This window comes from Suncus etruscus, chromosome 3 (assembly GCF_024139225.1).
Source record: "Suncus etruscus isolate mSunEtr1 chromosome 3, mSunEtr1.pri.cur, whole genome shotgun sequence".
Classification (NCBI taxonomy): Eukaryota; Metazoa; Chordata; class Mammalia; order Eulipotyphla; family Soricidae; genus Suncus; species Suncus etruscus.
Window position 1 is genome coordinate 52,113,821 of NC_064850.1, and position 24,962 is coordinate 52,138,782.

Sequence of the window (24,962 nt, forward strand, 5' to 3'; positions counted from 1 at the left end):
AATGTGGAAGGTTCTTACACCACTTAACTGCCCTGTTCTCCTTGTATTTGGAGAGAGTTGGGTTGGGTTCTGTTTTCAATATGGCCTGCCCAGACAGACTCCAGATCCTCATGATTCAATGTTTCTACATACTTTGGGTTCTTTTTATTGTTTTAAAGTGTATATTCCTTGGTCTATGAACCTGCACAGACTATGTCTCCATAAACTCTAACAATAGCTCAAAAGTAAAAGGGAAAGAAACATGTTTTGCTATGGTTTTATTATTGGCTTAATAATGGCTTCTTTAGCCCCTTCCCTGTTTGATCAGTCCATGGGAGGTAAGTCTCAGTGGCATCAAAAGTTAGCTTCTTCTCACACCTGTTAAAAATAAAACTGGTTTGAAACAAGTTTGTTTCATTCACAAACTTTATCCCCATTAAAAAAAAAAAAAGAAAAAGAAATGAAAAAAAATAACCATCTTCCTTCCTCTTGGTCTAGAAGTCCTTCTAGAACTCGTCACACCACTGTTTCCACGCCCATCAGCTTTGGGGTCAGGATCCGTGGGGTGACACCGTTGTTTAGGTCTTCCTCAAACTCCAGCAACTGCCCCATGAAGTTAAGGTTTGGGGAAATAATTGGTCGTTTGCCTTTGACAAATTTATAAGCATCAGTCATAGTCATCCGTGTGTGCTTCATCAAGTAGGCAATGACGATGGTGGCAGAGCGGGACACGCCAGCCTGGCAATGGATGAGGAGCCCCTTTCCACACTGGTGAGCTTCCTCTGGAAATGAGAGAGGCAAGAGGTGAAGGAAAGGAGAATGAACTGGAAGGAGAGAGAACTGCTCTCCATTTCTAACAAAGCCACTAGGACGAGAGAGAAGCCATGAAAGGGGTTTGAAAGGACTTACTAGCTACATCGGGCTTTTAATGTTTGCTACCTCCAACACCTTGCTCTTGCTATTATGATACTAGCAGGAACAAGAAACTTCTTTACAATTAGAGGGAAGACAGGGTTGAAAGCATCATTCATAGGAAATTCCATTCTGGGTGAGGGCAACTGCTCAAGGTAGAACCTCCACACCATTAACTTTAGTATTGATGGGAAAATATTTAATTACGATTCATACTCAATAAGCTACTGCTTCAGGAGAGCCTTCTGATTAAGGAGGATGTTTATTGCCCTTGTCAGGTTGTGTGACTTTCAACCTTTTTGTACCTGAGGACTGACACTTGTCTGAGTACTAGTTAGAGGGAATAACTGCTGTGGTAGACCAGTATTTGCAACATTTGCAACCCATAGGAGCAATCTGCATAGCAGTGATGGGAACCACTAGGACCTTGACCAAATGAAAATTTCTCTCATCTTCTCTCTCTCTTTCTCTCTTTCTGTCTCTCTCTCTTTCTCTCTCTCTCTGCGTGTGCTTCTCTCTCTGTCTCTCTCTCTGTCTCTTCTCTCAAATTGCTCTACAGAGGAGTATGATGGAAAAAGAGTTACAGCCTGACTCCATTTGGACTGAGAGATGCAACACAACTAGGAAGTAGCCATCACTAGATACCTTAGTAGAAATCCCTATTGTTGCCAAGTTAGCTCATAATCATAACTTGCTCTAGTGAGGTACAATATGCTTTTACATCTTAACCATTCCACACACAGATGCACACACCCCTTCCCCTATGTCTTTCTAGCATGGCTGCAATGCAGACATAAAAGAATTCCAGAACAATTGAAAGCAGAAATACTTGAAATGTATTCAGGTATTTAAAAAGCTCAAAAGAAGAGTCTGTGAGTACTGCTTGAATGGGCGCCTAATGACTCTCAGAGACTAAAAGACATCACAATGATCACACCCTGAAGGAATAGCAATTAGATGAAAAGTCAGTGTGGGGAGTGAGTAAGGATTGTATAGACTGAACTTCTTTCCATTACTTCCACCAGCTACCCACGAAGAGAAGGAACACTGCAAACTTGATCTGAAAACCTAGAGATGAAGCTTCTTCCTCAGAGCTAACTATTTTAAGCAAGCGTCTACTTTTGTGATTTCTCTTCTTCAGCACATGCTACTTATCTACCTCCACACACAAGAGGGCGGGAAATGGTGATTGAAAAGCACTAGCTGGTGCTGCCCACCTGTCCACTCACTACACTCCAGAAGTGATTTCTATGGTTTCTTGGTACTTCCCTCATTCTCTCTGGATCACACTAAGTGAGCATTGAAGTAATAGCAGCTATGTCAAGACCAAGTCAACTGGCACAGGTAAATACTAAACCCAGTCTCAACTTAGTTTATATTAGACTCTCCACAAATGTTATGTCTGTAAAACTTGCTGTGTTTGCCCTAAAACAAGACTCTAAGATTTCAGTTGCTCCAATAATACAACAATTAAAATAACTTTGAGCCTATGCAGCCTTTGATGCTGTGTTGTTTTCAGGTTACAGGGTATTTACAATCTGTTCAATTTTCCTTCTTAAAAAGTAAGTATGCCTGAATAAACTACAAGGAATGTGGGTGCTTTTATTGAAATCCTCTTAGAATAAGTTTGTCTTAAGCTACTCATTAAATGGAAAACAATTTCTTAACTTCCCCAACTAGGATTAAGTCAGATAAACGTGCAGTCATAACATCAAGGATAAAGCAGGAAGTTTCTCCTCAGTATGAAGGCAAATAGTTCTTCCTTGGGGCTCAAGGCATGGGTTAGATTAAAAGAATCTAAAGGCTCTTTACAGATCCACAAGTTGCCAGTCAGGAGTCATAAGAGCAAGACAAGCACTATACTTGTCTAGTGTGTTAGAGAGTTAAGAGTCCCTGGTTCTGGTCCTGTCTCTAACATTACAATTCCTAAGATCTCGGCAAAGTCATCTTTTTTGAAATAAGGAACCATTCCAAATTTCCATGGTCTGATAATGGAGGCACTATAAGCAAGCCAGATAACTGGGCAAAGTGACAAGTACAGCCAATTCAAAGAAAAACCCAACAGACTCAATGACTGCTAAACCCAAGATAGTTACATTTGCTTGTGACAAAGAAGCAATAAATATGAGAATATTTTTCCTGGAACAAGCTAGTCAGAGTCAGTTGCAATAGCTCAGAAAAGTTGAATCAAAATAGCAATGAGTAGGGTACTTGCCTTGCATAAGACTGACCCAGGTTCAATACCTGCCAGCCCCTATATTTCCCCAGGGCCTTCATGAGTGATCACAGAGCCAGGAGTAAGTCCTAAGTACACTGGCTTTTTCAAAAAAAAAAAAAAAAGTTAACAAAAAGTACTGGATCTCTAGATTATCATAATCAAAGCTGGAATCACTTGATAATAAAATTTGTGGAGAGTTGGCTAGATACCAAAATTATCCAAGAAAATTTATACTTCAAGGCAGTAGACATAGTAACATTTTTAAGATTAGGCTGCTAGTTGGTCTCTTCAAGTACATGTATTTTTGCTGGAATTTTCCATTGGGAACCACTTGGGCAACATGACCTGATCCTTCCTACTTGAGTGTAGAGCAAATTCTCTAAAACAATTGAGTTCTTCCTCTGCAGTACTCACATTTATACCCCCCACCCCCATTTTGCCAACCATGGCTTACAATTGGGCAAGTAAGCAGATAGTAAGTCATACCCCTCTACTGACTTGCTGTGGAAAGACATGAATTTTGTTTTGTTTTGTTTTGTTTTTTGTTTTATTTTTGGGCCACATCCGGTGACACTCAGGGGTTACTCCTGGCTATGCACTCAGAAATCGCTCCTGGCTTAATGGACCAGATGGGATGCCTGGCTAGCATGGGCAAGGCAGATGCCTTACTGCTTGTGCTACCACTCCAGCCCCAGACAAGCATTATTTTATTTTCAAAAATAAAAAATTTCTTCAGAAGCCACTCTTTAGCAAAGCCACCTTTGCCATAACATTTCATCAAGAGTCATGCCAACTACAAAATAAATGAACTCAAGACAAAGTAATGAAATGCTGGATAAGACAGTTTGCAATGTAATCAGGAGGTCTGAGAGACTTGAGGATCCAGGGGTCATATTAACTATTTGTATTTCCTGCAATAAGTCGAGGGTGTTAGTAGACCAGCCATCTCTAATCTGAGATTTCTACTTTTCACCCATTCTTCCAAAATGAGCTCTCAGTGGTTAGTTAGTCAATCACTCTCTTTTCCCTTGAGCACTCGAAGCAGGACATTTAGGGAGATGAAGCCCCACCGGAATGAATGACTGATCTTCTTGAAAATCCATTCTGATGGTTTTAAAAAAGCACTGTACCAGATGAACTCACACTTAGGAGGAAATTTTGTGTCAGGAGGCAGAGCCCAGACCACATCTAGAGGCAGCATTTCTGCCACCTTTGCAAAAGCCCTGGTCTGGCTAGCAAAGCCTAAACTGCAAGGGAAAGGAAGGGAGAAGAGTCAGGGGAGATAGTTACCGATGAACTCAAAGGCCTCTTCAAAGTACTGCCGCAGATTCTGCTTATTGCTGTCAGTGGCTGGCAGGCGCTTATAGTTGAAGAGGCCTCTCTCATAGTGGTACAGAGGCAGGTGTGTGGTGACGTTGATGACATAGCCAATGTTCAGTCGCTGCATTGTGTCCACATCCTGAGCATCCTGCTCGTTGCCCAGAAACAGGAAGGGCAAGATGGGGGTCAGCTCTGCGTTCTCGATGTCCGGGGTGGTGGGGATGGACTGAGGTAGCAAGCTGGAGGCTGCAGATGTGCCCCCCGCCTCCCTGCACTCCTGCAGCTGGAGGGAGTTGTCACAGAGGTTTTCATGGTTCTGCTTAAAACTGCTAAGTCCACCTGGAACCAAAGCACAGAGAGTGAGCATGACTATCTCTGGAACTGCAGAGCTGGTAGCAGTGGTCACCCTAGGAAACCAGGGGCCTCATGAAGGAGCAAAGCCATTAGTGCCCCAAATCCAAACACAACTGGCAGGTCCATTTGGAGAATACTCTGGCTATGCATGAAAGGCTGTGACTTCATTTGAGAGACTGGGCAAGTGCTCTTGACATGAACTGGGACAGGTTTCCTGGGAAACAGTTCCAGGCAGCATCCAGCTATTATAGCAACAGCAAATTTGATCTGCCTCACAGAACCCTCTGCGCAGTGACTTATAGACAACCTTGCCTTGGAGGAGCTGAGGAGGTGGGGGGGGGTGGTTTGCCATCCTCTGTGAGAAGTTTCTGCTAGACTCTAGGTACCGCTGACCTGTGTCATGCATCCTCATCAGCTCATCCCATCTGCTCTGACATCTGCTCCCCATCCAGCAAACTGATGATGAACAGAGAGATCTTGGAAAATATAGGGGATCTTGACTATTATACTGGTGACACTGCTTTCTGGATCTGTGGCTTAGGCAAGAGAATGTGTCTCTGTGTGTTTCAGTTTCCCCAGCTGGAAAATGAGGATAACAGCATATACCTCTTAGTGACTTTAGATTGAGACTTTAGAAAGATCACACACATAGGAAGTACCTGGCATCCAGCGTGGCATCCAAAAATCACTCAGCAAGAATGAGGTCTTTTCATTTAGCTTGTTTATGCCATTGGCCATGGGCAAAGAAACAGAGAAGTGTTTTGCTAAGACACAATCCAGACATGATAAGGTAAGATGGCTTCTGATTTCTCCCCAGATAGTTTTATCTGAGGGGCCTCATGTTACCTGTCCTCTCTTCTACTAAACAAAATTTACTTCCTGGAACTCTCTGAAACTGTGAGTTCAAAAACACACCAGGAAGTCTCTAATGGACTCTGAATACATTCCTTTGAATCAAAAGTTCTGTTCTGCCTCCTTCCATTAACAGACTAGTGTAAAAAGCTACAGTGGTGCCAGTTTCCACATCTTAAATGCAAGTCTCCGCTTTCAACAACTGCAGCATTGACCTAAGAAAATGTAGATCAAGAAAATTACTAGCAAAAGATATTTCACTATAACTTGATTTATTGTCTAGAAAAGGCCAAGTCATAAATAAAGCCAAAATGCTCTACGTGAGTAAAGTTGTTCTATCCTCCAGTGGAATACCGGTCGCCGTTAAAAGTAGTGGAAAAAATAAAACAAAAATAGTGCTTTGTGTTAAGTATTAATTGGTTGGTGAAGGTGTGGGCAGATTGTTCAACAAAATCATAAAAGCTATCACAACTGTGATCATAACTTCTCAAATACAATAAGGTAATAAAAATGTATGTTGAATAGAAAATCCACATTAAAAACATTTGCCACATAGGTGGCCAAGAGCTAAAGGATTATGCTAAAAGGGAATTAAGTTGAGATAAAACAGATCCTATAGTATTGTTTCATCATTTTCCTTTTGTACTTTTTAGCTGAATCACCCACAAATAAAGAGGATTCTTATGAGATTCTTATTATACAATATCCATGTAAAAACAACAAAAGCTGAATTGCCGTTATTATCCCCAAATGCTCTCTAACTTTAATCAGTCATCTGCACTGACTCTGGACTGGCCTTTGCAAAGTGAATGGAGGTATCTAAACCCAAAGCCACTAAAACCCAACATGTACCCCCTTGACATGGAAGGCTTTCATCTATCTTGACAGTAATGGGATGCACTGTGGAAACAGGACATGTCTGTACTGGACCAGTACATGGTACATAGAGCTTATATGTCCAAGAGCTCTGAACTTGACATTCTTCCTCCCCATTGCCAGTCTCATCACTGGCAGCCACAGTGGGAAGATTCAGGTTGTGACCTAGACCAGCTCTGCAGTCTGTTCACAGCCTCTGCACACGGAATGAATTGCCTAAACCTGTGAGTCTTGTTTTCCTGCAGCCTCCTCCCCACTTCCCCAATGATCCAAAGAATGTTCAAAAAGTGGGGGAGGGGATGATATCAGTGACTTCTTGAAAGCATCCAAACCTACTTGCTTTTGGAAAAGAAAATTAGACTTCTCATTGATTCCTAAAATGACCCTCTGCCTTTCTTCTGCTATGAAAACATGATAATCACATCGGTCAGGCCCAAGGCAATCATTTTTAAAAGAAATGGAAAGCTGGAAAAACTTCATTAGTAAGTATTTAAAAGAGTTTCTAAATCACCCACTGTTGGCATCACAAACTCCTGAGTTATTTTAGAATCTGATCAGCCTCTATAGGGCCACACTGATTCTATAAAGGGAACCGAATCAACTTGTTTTTTTTGTTTGTCCCCTAAGAAGAAGGTAGTTGTTACACTTTTCCATACAAGCTGGGAGTAAAGAACAACAAAATAAAGTCTCTAAGGAATGAAGGAACAAACAAACAAACAAATAAATACAACCACCCTTTCTCTGTTCTTATTTAGGGTACTCATGCTGTAATTTGTCTTCAAAGCGGCTAGTTATTTAAAAAAAAAAAAGTATGCCAGAAGCAGCCCCCCCCCCAGAAAACAGCTTTTTAAAATTCTGTCTCTACACCTACTTTCCCAGTGACATCAGCGAGAGGCTCCCCACCTGCCCTGTTGCCATAGCAGTCACACAAAGACACACAATGACATCAGTTGGCATGATGTCAGCTCTTTGAGTGCAAACAATACAAGAACCACTTTGTTTAAGACCTTGCTTGCAACTGTGTTCTGGGGATCCAATGACGTAATGCTAACAGGTGGCATGGGCCTTCCATTTGCCTAACAGGGGGGGAAGAAAAACCCATGGGGGTTGGGAGAGAGTCTGAGACAGACCCCAAATGTTCTGACTCATAGGGGGTGCTCCTGTGCAAAATTCTGGGTACATGGTTTGGGGGAAAGCTCGTCTTGTCTGGTGGAATCTTTGTCCAAGGAAAGGTTGAGACAGGGTGATTAGCAAAGGGCATTTCATTTAACCCTGAAAGCAGAGAGAGGAAACCGTCTTGGAAGGGCAAAGGAGAAACAGCCTTTGAAGGCTCAGTGGAGGCCTAAGGGTTTGTGCCTTTATACTTCTTTTACTACAGCCATGGATATCTCTGTGGGGATCCCTGGCCCCAAAATATCAGCAAGTGGTAGAATCGGGGATTCCTAGAGTCATGTCTACAGTAGTAGCTCATGCTACTGGGGGGATATATTCCCTAAATCAGAGCTGGAAGTTGGGGCAGGGAGAAAGAAAGGAGTTGGGGTGTTTGGGGGTATTTTGTTTTCCCTTAACTATCATGTGCCCTGAAGAGTAAGTGCTGGGTCACTGCATATTTGATTATTTCACAATTCTGATTGCTTGCTGAGGACACTATGACAGAGTTTTTAGATCACTAGAGCAGAGCAGGAGGAGAGAAAGGCTGGCTTGTGAGAGAAAAATGTGAGGGGCTTTCAAATGCAATCTATCAACTTTCTGGATGTATCTCAAGGTTAGGAATAGCACAGGTGTCCTTACATGCAGCCCACCCCACTTCAATCCTTGCCACCATATATGGTCCTCTGAGCACTGCTAGCTGGGACCCCCACTCCCTACCATCAATAGTGCTTAACAGTAAGAGTTTCAATGAGAAACTAATTTTCAGAGCTTTGTTTGTTTGATTTGAATTTAGGCTGCACTGGGTTTACGCCTGGCTCTGCACCCAAGAATCACAGCTGGAGGTACTGAGGGGAGCATATGGGATGCCAAAAAATCAAGCCATAGTTGGACAAGCACCTTCAGAGCTTTTAACCTGTCCACATGTTAGGTAAAAATGTAGGAATCAAATGTGAGTCTTCAAATTAAAGAATAAACATTGATCATAAGGAAAATAACAGCCTCTGTGCTTACTAGATCAGTCTGATGGCAGGAGTCTCCCTCATTTCCCCCCCCCCCAAAAAAAAAACTGCCTCCATTCCAACAGCTGGCCTTTCCAGGGGACTGAGCACTTTAAATAAAGATAGAGCAGTGGGTAGGTTGCTTGTCTTGCATGCTGCTGATCTTAGTTCCATCACCACATATAGTTTTCCTGATCCCTGCCAGGAGTGATCCCTGAGTACAGAGCCAGAGCCAGGAGTAAACCCTGAGTACAACCTGGTCTGTCCCCTAAAACAAACAACCAACAATCACTCACACACACACACACACACACACACACACACACACACACACACACACACACACACACACACACACACACCTCTCTTCCTCCTTTGCCCTCCACACACACACACACAGCTCTCTTCCTCCTTTGCCCTCCCCCAGAGTCACACTGACTAATTTTCATCAGAAAGCAACTGCCCAGGACTCCATGCAAATACTTTTCCAGATGAAAGCAACAATGGCAGTGGCAACCCCCCTGAGTATGGTCAGCAGGTTGATTCTGAATGACAACACCCCAGAAGAAAAATAAACAGAAACTACTCCCCATTGTCTTACAGTAGGCAAAGACCATTTTAGGAGACTCTCACAGGGCACCAGATTGAGAGGGAAACCTCTCCCCATGGGGGTGATTTTGTGTATCATCTTTGGCTATTGCTGACCACTGCCAGGGAAGATACCACACTCTAGATGCATCTCCCAGCCAGCATCTTTGTATTTAAAGACAGGCACCACATTTACATGCAAGCTCAGGAGGTTCAGGCTCAGGCAGAAAGTGAGCAGTTTGCAGAAAAGTAAGGAAAATGCTTACAGAAGGTCAGTCAAAGGAAGGAATGGGTAAAAAAGGTGGAGAAGGGACCAAACTGGGCTCCCCACAAGCTAAGTCCAAGAAGACTCAACACACCCCCTCTTTTTTTTTTTTTTTTGCCTGGGTTTTCTTACACAGTGACTCATCTTTGAAAGTAAAATGATACTTTGGAGAACAAGGACTCCAGAGGCAGAGTTTAAAATCCTGGCTCTTAGCTCTCCGCAGCTCCCTTAGCGAGCTAGTTCCTCCAGCTGGAATATGGAGTTAATCTCAGCATTCATCTCCCAGGGCTCTAAGAGGAGATCAAGTGGTACAGTCAGAGCTTATTCTAATAATGGAGCAGTAGTGATTAAAAATGAAGCTCTAATGAAGCTAGGTGGAGGGTCCTGAGGCAACTGCAGCAAGTCAAGGCGAGAGCTCCAAATTCTCTTCACCTAAGCAAAGATCTGATGACTAGTAGCGGATCAGGCTTCTAGAACTGGAAGAGCCCAAATGTGCTTCAAGGCACTTCTTCCTCCTCTGCAGGTCATAAAAGCGCCCACTAGGTTAGGAGAAAGACTTGGGACATGGGCAGAAGCTTCACAGATGACTCCGACCCTTGTTTTCATGAAATAGACTGACTTCCAGTCCAAAAGTACTTTACCTTACTGGGAGGCAGGGGGCTGAGTCATACCTGGTGGTACAAGGTAAATACCTGTTCCACTGTATTAAGTAGAAAAGGCTCCATCTCCCACAAATTGGTGGATTTAACTTCAAAAATAGGTGGTTTGGGGCTGGAGTGAGAGCACAGTGGGAGGGCATTTGCCTTGCATGTGGCTAACCCAGGACAGACCTGGGTCAGGAGCTATTTCTGAGTGCATAGCCAGGAGTGAAAAAAAAAGGTAGCTATGATCCTCTTGTTTCTCAATCCCCCCCCTCGTTTTTGCATTTCTTTTTTAATTATGATCTGGGTTAAAGGTTCTATTAAGGACAATAAAGGTGTCTGCGAGAAAGAGACAGAAAGACATAGAGATAGAAATAGACAGAGAGACAAACAGAGATAGAAACAGACAGTGAGAAAGTGAGAACTAAGAATGAAGGATCCTGGAACAAAGGAGTAGTTTTATTATCCAGAAAGACAGAAATTGTATGGGATAAGGGGGTACCTGAGTTCTGTATACTGAGTTCAGTATAGCACAGTGGCCATTTCATTCTACATGTGAAAAGATAAAAGAACTCAGGAGATAAAGTCAAAAAGCAAAGAGAAAAGAAAACAAACCAATCCTGGGTTTCTTGATTGTTTGGCTCAATATTGTGCCCCAGAAAGCATACATACATATTATATTAATATATAAACATATTACAAATATTTGAATTTGATATCTGTTAGTTTTTTTGCCATGTGCAGTTTTTCCTGTCTGGTTCCCTGGTAGGAGGCACATTATTATAGGTCTATTTTATTTAATTATTTTTGGTTGGGGGAGGGGCAGTCCTGGTGATAAGGGCTTACTCCTAGCTCGGTGCTCAGGGATCACTTATGCAGCGTTGAGGGGGCCATATGTGGCACCAGTGTCATGCAAATCACTCTATCTCTTTGGCCCTATAGATCTTTTTAAAAGCTCATTGTGGAAGGTGGTCTGTAATATAAAAGGCAGCAGGGAGAGAACTTTATATCTTGGATTCCCAATAATGGCCATGCCACACATCTGTCCACTAATGTGATTTAGGGATGACTGGTATCTGTAAGACTTTTCAACCTTGTAGTGACTTGGACCAGACTTGTCCATGGGACAGCAATAAGAGCAAGAGCTCTGAGTTTCTCCAGCAATCTTGAAGGATGGCACAGTTGATTCAGAGATGCAGGGATCATCAGATCTAAAAAAGGGAAAAGATGCAGAAACAGAAGCCCCAGCACTGCCCTTGTTCTCTAGGCCTGGCTTCCCCTCCACAAATGCAGAGAAAGTGGCCAGTATGTCTTAGAAATCTCATTCTACTCAGCTATGTACATCCAAAGGTTTCAACAGAACTAAAGAAATATAGTTTTTAGACTTGTTGAATAGTCAGAACTATATCTCAGCAATTTTTCAAAATATTACCACCTATTTTAGAAACATGAAAAATTATATTGAATATAGACATAATGTATTTTTATCTTAAAAATCAATATGTATATGTAACTTTTCTTTTGAGTTTTAGGTAATGCCCAGCAGTACTGAGAGCTTACTCCTTGCTCTAGCTCTATATTCAGGGCTCACTCTTAGTGGTTCTTGGTGGACCAAATGAGGTAACTAGGAACTGAACCTGGACCAACCTGATGCAAAGTGAGCGCTCTATTTGCTGTACATATGTCTAGGCCAACTTTTCATTATTTTGAATTGTACAATTGAAGTGCTCCAAATTTCTCTCTTAAATTTGAGTTTATGGTAAGTTTCACTGTGGCCTTCCTGTACAATGAAAATGGTGCTATTAATATGAATTAATTTGCTCCTAGTTTCTCCTCTCAACCTATCAATTTTGCTAGATTTTTCTAGCGCTTCAGTTATCAGGAGTTTTACAGAAATCTCTGTAAACAGGATTGAGATGTGAGTCACAGGCAAACAGATGACTTGTTGAGAAGTTTGACACCAAGAAAAGCTATAGAGGAAAGGCATTGAGATAACCAAACCATCTCTTTATGGAAATGATTTTATAGAAATTATGAAATTCTTATAACATTTTTTTTTGTAAAAATGAAAGCAAAACATAAAAGAATCTTTCAGATGTCCACTTTGTGGCAAATAAATAGAAATTACTTCAAGAAATAACCTCACCAAACTATTTTCACAATAGGTTAATGGTGACATACAAAATAGTGATGCATAATATTAATTAATCTAAGTTATAATATTTACTAGGAAAAGAAAATTTCCTAAAATGCCTAAGATAGTTTCCTAAAACACTACAATTTCTTGAATTGGGGTTAATGATATAGTCTTTTTTATCGACTTTTCTCTTGATCAGAAACCATAATTTAGAACTCTGATTCTTATGTAATGGAAATTGGAGGTAAACTCAGCTTAACATCGTATCATAATTCATTGTTTCTCTTCTACCACAAGTTGGTATTTATAAAGTGTAGCATACTAGAAGTAAGGTATACAATAGTTGAAATATTTGACTTTACAATATGCAAAAACCTTAAATACTATTTTTAATAAATGATACTTTATTTTTTTGGTTTTTGGGTCACACTCGGCAGCGCTAAGGGGTTACTCCTGGCTCTATGCTTAGAAATTGCTCCTGGCAGGCTCAGGGGACCATATGAGATGCCTGGATTCCGAACCACCGTCCTTCTGCATGCAAGGCAAACAAACGCATTACCTCCATGCGATCTCTCCAGCCCCAATAAATGATACTTTTTATTAAAAACTGTCCTTTACCACAGAAGTGGTTTCAGTTAACATGCTGGACTATTTCCTACAGTTATTTCCAAATATTAATTTATTTGAGAAAAGTTTATGTGACATATTTTGAAATACATGGTTTCCTTGAGAAAAATCTTTGTACAACCCCTTCTCCACTACCATAGAAGGAATTTTCCTAAATTCCTGTCTTAAAAATTACCCCAGAAAAAAAATGAACTGAGTCAGAGTGACAGGACATAGGAACTAGAGTGACTGAAATGGAAAATAAAATTTTCATTATATGTCTTCTGAGAATCCCAGATCTCAGCATGCGTTTATCTAAGTTTAAAAGGGGACTTTTTAACTTGAGAGGAGGGGGTTCAAACAATAGTACAGCAGAGAGGCACTTGCCTTGCATGTGGCCAACCCAGGTTCAACTGCAAGCATCCCAGATTCCCCCAGCACAGCCAGAAGTGATCCCTGAACACAGAACCAGAATAAGCCCTGAACACCAGCAGTTGTGGCTCCAAAACCTACATAAATAAATTAAAGATCACCATGGAGCCCCATAAGAACCCAGAGTCCTAGTTCAAAAGTTGCCAGGTGTCTCTCCTCTCTACTCTCTTTCCCACCCCACCTTCCTAATTCAAACATTGGCAGGTCTCTGTTTCTCTGTTTCAGTCTCTCTTGGTCTCTCTCTGTGTCTCTCTCTGTCTCTCTGTTTCTGTCTCTGTCTCTGTCTCTCTCTCTCTCACACACACACACACACACACACACACACACACAATAGGCTTTAAGGAGGTTAGGATACCACTGGTTGAATACTGGTGTGCTGGCTAAAACAAGCAGACTGAGACAATCTTCACAAGGAAGTAAATACAGCCTGTTCCTTTAAATCTATTCCCTCCTTTATTTACATTGGAACAGAAAGCACAGCCAGAAGCAACAGCTGAAGACGGGTCGTGTAATTTTCCACAAAGACAACAATTAAACAGCTTTGGGTGCCTTTAAGCTGTAGATGACTTTACACTGAGCAATTCAAAGGGTGAGGCGGGAGTCCCCAACTCCCCTGGGCTACTGTCAAACTGCCCAGTGGAGGAAGAAGGTGCAATTTTTTTGAGTTCTCCTCCCACCTCTGCAGTCTCCAGCCCCTCCCTCTCTTGAGGCCCACTGGAGTCCTACAGGAAAAAGGCTTCTCTTCGCCTGGATTTCCAATTAATCCTCAGAGAACCACAGCATTCTACCCCTCTCCCCATTCTCTCTCTCATAAGTATCCCTGTTACAGGCAGGAAAAGTGGGGGTGAGGGGCTTGGTTATATATATTGGAAAAAACTGCCCAGAAACCTAACCCAGCCAGAAAGACATTAAGTCCTCTGACACGAAAAAACCCATCTCAGGAGCCAGAAAAGCCACTGAGATGCTGAGTTTCAGGCCAGGGGAAAGACCACATCCTGAGGGGGGTGTGTTGGGCTCCCTCCATGGAACAAAGGCCAGGCAGAGGCTATCCAGAAAGACCTGCAACTGTTCCCAGCAATGCCCCTGGCAACCACCCTAGCAACAGGCTGCACAAATTGAGAAACTGTATCAGCTAGCCTGAGAGAAAGAGGGGTACAAGGGCTGCCCTCATCTTCCCTCTTGAAAGATGAACTTTCACACTTGAACCCACACTTCCCTGTTCTGGGGGGAATGACCTCACAGCTTGTTTGGGAGCTACTCAGGCTCTCTCCTTTCTGGAAAAGCCAGAGTTCTCTGAGTTTTCTCTGAGCCTACCTTTCTCCTGCCTACCCTTGATAGTTGACTTCTCTCTGCATTTGCTCCAGAGATTACTTCCTTTGAGGGAACAGGATGGACCAAAAAGCCCGGCTAGCTTTTAGGACTGACTTTCTTTTCCTCAAAGAGCAATTCCTGGCTCCAGCCTGAGTCAATGGCTCCCTAAGAAACTGGATGGTGAGGATCCTTACCCAAGTAAGGCAGAATGAGTGGACATCTGGCACAGATTTATGGCTGCCTCGTGGGACTATTGGGACAAGGATGTCTGCGTAGATTCTCACCAGGCCCAAATTTCCAAGGCTTATCCCCTGGTTGATGGGTGGGGAAAGAGAAAATCACCTCACTATCTCCTCCTTCACATGGGGTTCCCAGAGGGCCATCTTCCTCAGCTGGTGGGAGTGAGTCTAACACCACCACAGAACCACCTGGGAGGTCGATATTGACTGAATTAGCTCTTTCAGGGAAGTGAGAGTCTGAGGCTCCATCTATTCCAGCCATCTCCCAAGAGCCACCTGCCAGAAACCATGTTCAAATAACCACGGGAGTTGAGCAATGCACATCTGAAAGGGAAAGGAACAAAGAGATAGAGGGAAAGAGGAATAGGATCATTATTTACCAAATCACATCATTTGGGGCCAGTGTAATAGTACAGTAGGGAGGGCATTTGCCTTACACACAACCAACCCTGATTTAATTCCAGGCATCCCATGTGGTCCCCCAAACCCAACAGAAGTGATTCCTTTAAGTGCAGAGCAAGGAGTAACCTCTGAGCACTGATGGGTGTGAATAAACAAAACAAAAACTCAAATAACATCATTTATCTAAAGTCTCAAACCTGAGCAGAACACAGCACCTTCCAGAAATGAATTTTGGGGATTTGCTATGGACTGATTTGAGCCTCCACCAAAATGCATGCCAAAAATCTTAGCTTGGTCTTTCACTCCAGATGATGATATTTAGAAATGAGGCCTCTGAGAGACAGTCAGGTTTAGTGAGATCACAAATGGGAAGTCCCTGGCCCTTAAAAAATGTATACCCCAGAATACTTGCCATCTGTCTGTCCCTCAAGTACACAGAAGTATGAAGCCCATCTCCATGCCAGGAGGTACCCTTTTACCAGCATCCAACCACACTGCCACCCTGAGGGTGTCCTGGAAGCTTCTGGAGCTCTGAGAAATGTTTATGGTTGAAACCATCCGATCTGCAGCATCCTTAGGTGATGTGCACATGGCCTGGGAGAAGCCATGGTACCACAGACTTTGAATAGTCATAATTAAAGTCCTCAGAAGAATCATGCCAAATACTGACCTGCCTGGGAGCCTGGCTTCTAGGCACCTAGCCAAGATTCTCTTCTAGAGGGTAGAGTCTCTCCAATGGTGCTTAGAAGACCTGGAGGCCTCAAGAGTCTAGGATGATACCTGTTAATGTTTGGGGCACCTTGTAGAGCCAGATATCAGAGCCATGTCAGAACAGACCTATCATGCACCCAGACTGTGGGAAATCGACTCCCTAAAATCTCAGAATGGGGATAGTGCCCTGAGTAAAGCAGTTTAAGTCTTCTCAAATATATATATATATATATATATATATATATATATAAAGCATGCAACAGTAGTCTAGAATACTTCTGAACCAGACAAATGCCCAGGAGAGAATAGAATAATTTAGAGAGTTTCTGAGATCCAGGAGACAACATAGAATAGGAAATTAGCAACTATTTACTCTGTACTAATGTTGGGCCTACAAACTAGTCCAGCCTCTACTCTTGGTGTACCCATTGAATGCTAAGGTGCTCCCCAACTATCCTCTCATGGGTTGAGAGCCAGGGTGAATGATATTGGATTGAATAAATGGGCAGCCTGGGAGCTCATTCATAGCTGCTTAGCCAACCCAAAAAACTTTGTGTGTTGTCTTAATTGCTGAGTTGGAAGGTGCCAATGGAGTTGATTGTGTTGTAAACTGCCTCACCTGGGTGCCAGGTGATCTCCTGGCAATCCCAAGCAAGTGATGGTTAAAGCCATGGCCTTGCATAGCTCCATCCAAGAAGCAACCAGAATCTCAGTCCCACTAATCAGCCACCAACAGATAAACCCACCCCTTTGCACAAGACATGCCTCATCTTCCTCTTTGTGACCCCCCCCCCCAAAAAAAAAGCTCTCCCCTACTAGATCTGCTGATAATTCGTGCCCTCCCTGAAGTCTCTGAGAATAGAGGGCATTTCTGCCAATGTTTCCTGTGCCTTGGGAAGAAAATCTCTTTTCCTCAACCTTCTAAACTTATGTTTAAAATGTCTGAAATGAGTGCTATCCATCAAGAAAGATTAAAAAAAAGGGGGGGGGGGTGTCCAAGATCAAACTACAAGGTAGTGGCAAGAAGAATGTGGACTGGAGGGAAAGTGGAGTGAAACAAACTTTTCCTATGGATTCAACCTGATACGTCATTATTGTTGTCTCAGATGAGCAGGCAAACATGCTTTGCTGTGCAATGCCGAAGAAGCTGCAATCATGAATCATGGCTAAACAGATCAACAGGAAAGCTCTGAAAAGCTCATAATGGAACAAGTGTACCCTACAAAAGAAAAACACTTAACAATCTAACCTCCCCCTACATTTCTTTTGGAACCCAAATTAAACATATCACAACTTCATGGCAAAAGTATGCTTCCCAATTAAATAAATCTCTAGAAATACCAAAAACAAGCCTCAAGGGAGAACATATTTCTACTGTGAAACATTCTCCTTGGAAATTACATTCACCAAAGGTCATCTAGAAACATCCATGTCAGAAGTGGGAGGCAGGAAAGTAGGCAGACAGCAAGACAAGAGCCTGGGTGTGACCTGTCACTCCAAGGGTCTATTTGATGCCAAATGGTGAATGCAACTCACTGACTTTGAAGAGAGCCTCCGTATCTAAACCAGCAGCCTGTAGAAGTAAGCTGTGTTTTCACATAGCGCTGAGGTCAAAGAGCTGTGTGACTAAGGGAATTTGGGAAGTGGTCAGGAGAGGAGCAAGTGTGCATGTCTTAATTTTCGCTTCACAAAAGTTCTGGCAACCACTTCTCCAAGTCACTGAGCCAAATTCTGCATTGAACACAAATAGGGAGTAATATTGAATGTGAAGGAGCAACTGAGAACACCAGAAGCTCCTTCTAATGCTTGGATCCAGCCAGCCAGCTCTGTCCCACAGGCAGGGACAGACCACTTCAAGGGCTGGCCAGGGTAGGAAGCATCAATCTGAAACTTTCTATGTATGACAGCACTCAGAGACCCATATGCCTCTGAGGAGGAAACAAAGACTTAAGGTGACCCTGAGGCTCAGTGGTCTGTTCAACCCCGGGCATGAGGTGTGAAGACACCCTTTGAGCTCTTCCACAGCAAATACCACCAGGCTTGCCAGCCATAGCCCATGGAAGTTTTGCCAGCCATTGGTCAGAGAAGCAGCAGGACTAAGAGGGAGATAGGCAGATGGAAGGACAGCAGAGACTTGATGACAGCCTCCCTGATGGACATTCCACCCTACCTTGGTGACCTCTGTTGTTATTTGGAGATAGCAGACATGGATCCTCTTTCTGTTCTCCCTGTTATAGTTCTTGCCAAGCCCAACACAACTCCAGCAGATGGGATTTTAATGAGCAGGGATAGGGGTATAGGAGCACCCCTTCCCTACTCTTTTTTTTTTTTACTGGAAACTCTGCCTGGGTCCCTTATGGACCCTTTCCCATCCAGCATCTTTCCTCACCTGCCAATTGTAGCTAAATGCCCTTCCCACCTCTGCTTTGGTTATTTCCCTCCTTCAAAAGAGTGTGAGGTAGTATTCCAAGCATCCATTATGATCTAAAAGGGTGTTTGGTACAGAGTCACACCCAGTGCTGCTCAGGGCTTACTTCTGACTCTGTGTTCAGAGATCATTCCTGGTGGTACTGGAGCACCAAATGCGGAGCCATAAATCAAGTCCAGTTGGAAAATGTGATTACCCCCTAGCTCTTGTGGCAGTGCTTAACATAGTGGGAAATGCTCTGCTGGAACAATGTGGGTGGATGTCAGTAGCCCCAAGTGCAGTTTGGGGTGCTTTCTGTTTGCTTAAAAAGGTTGAATATTAAGGGTCACTAGTGATTTTTTTTCTGGAAAAGTTGCATGGGCCAAATATATGTAGTAAGTTCTTTCTTAGAAGTGGACAAAGTATAATGCATGTGGGACTAAGGGGGGTCAGATGGTCCCTCACTCATCAGCAGTGGCTCCTTGAGCAAAGAGAAAAAAGAGAGAAAAGAAGGAAAAGAAAGCAAGAGAAAAAAGAAAGCAAGAGGGAGGGAGAGAGGAAGACGCCATCTTGGACATTTGGAGAAGCTTCTTTGGCAATAAAATTTTTTGTTGTTTTGTTCAACATTTGAAAATGTTTTCATTTTCATAGCTTTAACTACAGAGTTTAAACATGTCTTTTCTTAGAAATTGTCTTTACAAGGGCCCCACGATGTCCTTAGAAACACATACTTTCTAGGAGCTGGTGACCTAAGCATGCCTGCACAAATAAGTACAGAGAAATGGTTAGCAGGACCACAGGCAAGACAGAATCTATTTTGAGCCAAAAAGGAGAAACCAAACAAATAAAAGAGGGAAAAGGAAGAAAGGAAAACACATGGGATCCTGGGTTACAAAATCCAAACAAAAGCCTTCACAGACCAACTGGTATGAGGAAAACGAGGGACCAACTGATGTGAAAACCAGGCTCATTAAATGAAATAGTCCACAGTCCTGGAAAGCCCAGCTCTAGACAATGCAAACAAGTTTTAAAATAAAGTTCCACAGAAGAGTCCCTATTCACCATCCTCAAGCAGAGCAGCTTCTGATAGGATATGCATCCCTACAACAATATAAGAGTTGAAGGCATTGAAGTACCTATGTCAGCACATAGGTGAGTTAAAGAGTCCTCAAACAACTTTGTCTGGGAAATGATGGAGTCAATGGAATCCTAGAATTTGTCAGCCAGAGGGCCCTGGACATGGTGGTATACAATTTCTGCTTACAAAACCAGTGGATGAAAGCACTGGTCAACAATAAGGCCATTTTCCCAAGTCTATAATGAAGCCAGACATTGTTACCTAGGAGATGAAGCTTGAGACACAAGTTTTGTCACAGTTTTCAGTTTCTTCATCACTATGCCTCTGATACCCACAGCCTTCCTCATATGAAAGAAGATGCTTTCTAGAAAATGGCAGAGGATCAGCTGTGGTTCGAACAATAGAGACTTGGTACCGACTTGACAAATTTAGGCCACAGACACTCACAGACCTGCCCTTCTCTCAGTTGTCAGCCTCATGACCATGAGTTCTCAGGACACCCACACTTCTGACCTAGATGCCAAAATTTCTGAGACTCCATTTTCATGTTTCATAATGCACTAGAATGACTCTCAGAACTCAGGATAAAAGGGCTACCAAATAGTATGGTTTTAATTATAAGGATATAAATCAGGACAAAGAAAAGTATATGGGGTGGAGGCTTAGGGGTTCCTGGAGGAAGCATCCCCATCTGGCACATGACTCTCCTTCACCTCTGCACTTGCTAATTAGCAAGCTCGGTGGAGTTTTTGAGGTCCCCTCTGCAGGCATGACAGATAAAACTGTTGACCATGTGATTGGACTTTGAGCTGTCAGATTCAGCTTTCTGAATGCAAGTGCATTTACATGAAGGCCACACCTTCCAATTGCATGGGTGTCCATAAGAGCAAAAGCAAAGGTGGACTTGAGGTTGTCTTCCAGGAACTAAGGATACAAGCAACAGAAATTCGGCACCAGGCAGCATATCTGTTTGGACACAGAGCACTAGCCCTGAACCAATCATCTCCAATCTTCCCTTTAAGTGGTATGACTCTGAGCCATTTTCTTAGGTGGGACAACAAAATATTACCTTCAATAGAATAACAACTTTGGAGGAGACTGTTATAACTGATCCTATCAAACCACTTTCTTTTAGAGTCAGGAAACAAATACTTTTCCAGGAGGCCAGAGATCACATAGCAGTTAAGGTCATTGCCTTGCATGTGGCAGATGCTTTTTTCATCTTAAACACCATCAGAACTTGCTCCTGAGCATCACTGGGTGAGGCTCAAATCCGCCCCCATCCAACAATAATCTGTCAATGCCAAAGAGAGACAGCACCATTCAATATAAATGCAAAGCAAGGTACTCTATAACAAGATGTTTTTCTAGCTGCTTCATTTAATAGTAAAAACAAATCGGATAAAATTTACATCAGTGATATAATTTACTTTCCATTTCCCAAAATGGTATCATTACAGCATAGAATCAATATTAAAACTATTATTCATGAAAATATTTACAATGCTTTTTTTTTTTTGAGGCAAATCTCTGTAAAATCCAGCATGCATTTTTCCCATATAGTATAGGCCAGTTGGGGGCAGCTTCTGCCGAGCACAGAAGCTCAGCAACCACTGAAGCAGGTGACTGCCACACTAGACAGTCATATCAGAAATGATAACAATTATCTCCTTAAGGGCAATAGAAATAGTACAGCAGGTAAGAAGATCTTGCATGTACCTTGCATGCAACCTACCTGAACCCTGACAGGAGAGATCTTCTGAGTGCAGAGCCAGGAATAAGCCCTGAGAAAAGGGATTAAGCCCTAAATCCTGAGACTGGGTATATTTTAATCTCTCCCAAAGTTTTTATTCTATAAAAGAGGTAGCAGTAGCATCCATATCTCCATGTTAGAAATGTGTACACATGAATCTGTGCACACATACACACACACAGAGGCAGTGATGGATGACTCAGTTTTAAGTGATGGTAAACCTTCAAAACAGCTGCTGTCTGCTCAGGCAGAGAAACTTTGCTCGGAATAGAGACTCTGGGGTCAATGATTGGCCATGTACTCTCTTGTTTCACATCCCCCTCTTCTCAACACAAGTAATATCAAAACTGGAGCTTGCAGTGGGCAAAGGTGACTTAAGAGCATGGAGCAGCCAGATGAGGAGGGACAAAAAGAAGAATTTCAGGAAAGGGTTTTGACTTGTGGGTAAAGGAAGCAGCCCCTCCTCTTTACAAACCACCCCAGAGTCACTGTCCAATGACCAGCTAAATGTGCATTCAATGAAGAGCTTTTTCAGTCATTCCAGGTTGTCTGCTTTATACTTCCACATGAACATCACTTATGGGAGATTGGCCCAGCACATTCCCGTGATCTTCTTCAAAGGAGCAGATACTACGATGAAAGTTTAGGCTCTTTTCCTAGTGGTTCCCATGTGGAGCTGTTCCCAGCTTTGATAAGGGGAGCCACTCACAACCCATTCAACTCATTCATTTCCACTAGAAAAGAACTGGGCTTCCCAATCCCCTCTCAAGGTAGAAAGAAAAAGATTCACCTAATAGAGGCAGACAATGCATTTCTACAGAATATGCAAGGATAATTATAACAAATTCAATCCAATTCACATACTTTATCAAGGAAGACAAGCTAATTATCTGTCCAAGAATTAGCTCCTATTTAAGGGGCATTTTACTTTATTTTGGCAGAATGGACTCATTGGAATTGGCTTTCCACTATCCATGTATTCTTTTGACGGCCTCAGCTTAGGATCTGGAAGCAATGAGAAGTGGCAGGAAAAGACCAGCTTGTAAGAAGATGACAGGGATAGAAAATACAAACACTGCTTACTCAGCATCTCTCAGCATCTAGCTCTGGGTGCTGCTGTGGTCAAAAACAAACAAAAATAAACCCTGTCAAAATATCTTATCAACATGATAGTGAGACTCTCACTAGATCATTCACTTTCACAATGGACTCTGATCTCTTTTGGCATTGAATGGGGCATCCAAGCTCACTTCTTCTATTCCAGGGTAGTAGTCCAAGAACATGACTTACAAACAAGTAAATGTGTGAAATCAAATCACAGACCTGTGATATCAAAGACAAAGACTTCTCTGAAAAAACCACATCTTTGATAAGCCATTGACTTATGTTCTGAAGAGTCCAAAGAAATAAAGAAATAGAAAATGAAGTGGGGCAATAAAAACCAATATGCCTGATGGTCCCCACATGTGATGCAGAGTGGAGAGGATTTCCTCAAGAACTGCCTCTTAAACTATCAAAATCATGTCCATAAAAATCATGTCCGTGTCTGTGAGTGTAACTTCCTTCAAAGGTCACTCTGAGATGTAAGATGATATGCCCAATGATCAGATACCGCAACATCAAAGAAGAAAATCAGTCGTGAGCATACAGGAAGTAAAAGTCCCTGCTATGTAAAGTGAAAATGAATTTCAGTTTCTGTATGAGAAATTAAGCAAGATGTGCACATATATGGTTAAAAATGACAAGAATACGTAAACATGAAAGTAGGAGGATTAGTTTATCTTTCTGAAATTTTCTTAATATTCCACCTTGGGTCTTCGCTACCATTTCATTATATAGGATTTCCTTACACAGAAATGAAATGCTCTCTTCTATGGTGCAATGATTCAGAAGGAAAGTACTGAGGTAGTCATCTAGGCAGCTCACTAGAAATTTGGGCCTTTCCCAACTCGAGATCTGCATTGAGACCTGCCACATGTCAAAGAGCAGACACCCTTACATTGAATCAGTCATAAGATCAATTATTGAACCAAATTTTGTCACTCTATTCATTGGGTATAAGTAGATGATGATCAGTTGTTATTGGAACTCTTGGAGAATAAAATTACTGTCAATTTAAATATGGGAAGTGGGTTAAGCCATTCAAAGCATTCTACACATCTTATCTGATTTAATGTTCTATTAGTTCGCTGATAAAAAGCATCATAGCCTATCCATTTTAAGGGTAAGGACATTGAGGCTTTAAAAGTTAATCTGCTCATGGGCCGGAGTGATGGAGTAAAAGGTAGGGTGTTTGCCTTGCACGCGCTAACCTAGGCCAGACCTCGGTTCGATCCCCTGGTGTCCCATATGGTCCCCCAAGCCAGGAGGGATTTCTGAGCGCATAGCCAGGAGTAACCCCTGAGTGTCACAGGGTGTGGCCAAAATAAACAAAAAAGTTAATGTGTTCAAGCTTATGCTTCTAGTGACTTGCAAATACAGGATTCAAACTCTGCTGTCTGCATCTCACATCTGTGCCAACCTCCATTCTCTACTCCCTCCGCTAGACGATATATTCCCAAGAGGAACAAGTCCAAAATAGTTAGACCAGAGCCTTGAGAAGTCATGGCATAAGCTCATTACAAAGGAAAGGATTTATTTATTTAATAACAACTCTGATAGGGGCCAGAAAGATAATACAGCAGGTAGGGTGTTTGCCTCACACATGGCTGACCTGTGCTTGATCTCTGGCATCTAAGCACTGTGGTCCTCCAAGCACTATCAAAAGTGATTCCTGAATGCAGAGCCATGAGGAACCCCTGTGCATCATCAGGTGATTCAAAAATAAACCAAAAAATTTAATAACATGATACACACCCAAAGATTATATACCCACTGAAATTAGGAAAAGAAAAAAGAACACACCAAACTTGGGAGTTAGGGAGCAAGAATCATTTTCCCAGCTTTGCTACCAGCTACATATATGCTCTGGGTGAACAATCATTTTCCTGTCTGTAAAGTGGGACAGATGGAACCAATGTACATTCATTCTGGAATGAAGGCTACTTCCAATAGGAGGTCTCTCCTGAAACAACATTAAAGAGAAATCCCTTTTCTCTAGGGTTTGTCCTTGCCATAGTTTCAGCATCCCTGAGCTCTCTTTTTCAAGAAGACTGAGTTATACTATTGAAGGGAAGAAGAGAATTCAAGAGAGAAAAAGAGAAAACACATAGTAAATGGCTGGGTTGCCAACTCCACCCACTTAACTCCACTCACTTTTTTCCCATAGATCTAACTTTTGGGAAGGAAGAGTGATGACAACCTATTGATATTTTCTTTACACATTGGAGGGGGGTAAATCCTCAATGAATAGTTAGCACTTAAATGGAAGGGGAATGAATATAAGACATGAACAAACATTGTTGGCACTGGTCTTTAGAACTCAATTATGCAGTACCATCATATATTCCTTTTTATGCAACCATCCAGGTCCCATATTGCTTCTCAGATCTTCTTGCCATTCTAGAAAGTAGGTGAGTGCATCGGCAGTGCAAAAGAAGTAGCTTGCACCTATGGGCACAGTAGTCAGGAAAATTGCTTTGCTAAGGTACTCCACAAGTGAAGATTCTGAGCAGAAATCCAAAAGCCCCAAACCAGAAAACCAGCTGACACTAGTGAAGTGGCCTTGGTAAGCAAATGCCCAGCCTCATGGGTCTTCAGCCACTCTCAACCTGAGCAATCGCAGGTTCTAA

General features: G+C 42.4%; 1 protein-coding gene across 1 annotated transcript in view; it reads right to left on the reverse strand.

Annotated features, from left to right (window-relative positions):
- Positions 1-242: 242 nt before the first annotated feature.
- DUSP10 (dual specificity phosphatase 10) overlaps positions 243-24,962 on the reverse strand; it is a 37,218-nt gene continuing 12,498 nt past the window's right edge. The window contains exons 3-4 of the mRNA XM_049769516.1: positions 4,400-4,768; positions 243-761 (exon numbers count right to left, since the gene is read on the reverse strand). Coding sequence (XP_049625473.1) covers positions 496-761; positions 4,400-4,768 — 635 coding nt within the window. The 3' untranslated portion in view covers positions 243-495. The remainder of the gene's footprint in view (positions 762-4,399; positions 4,769-24,962) is intronic.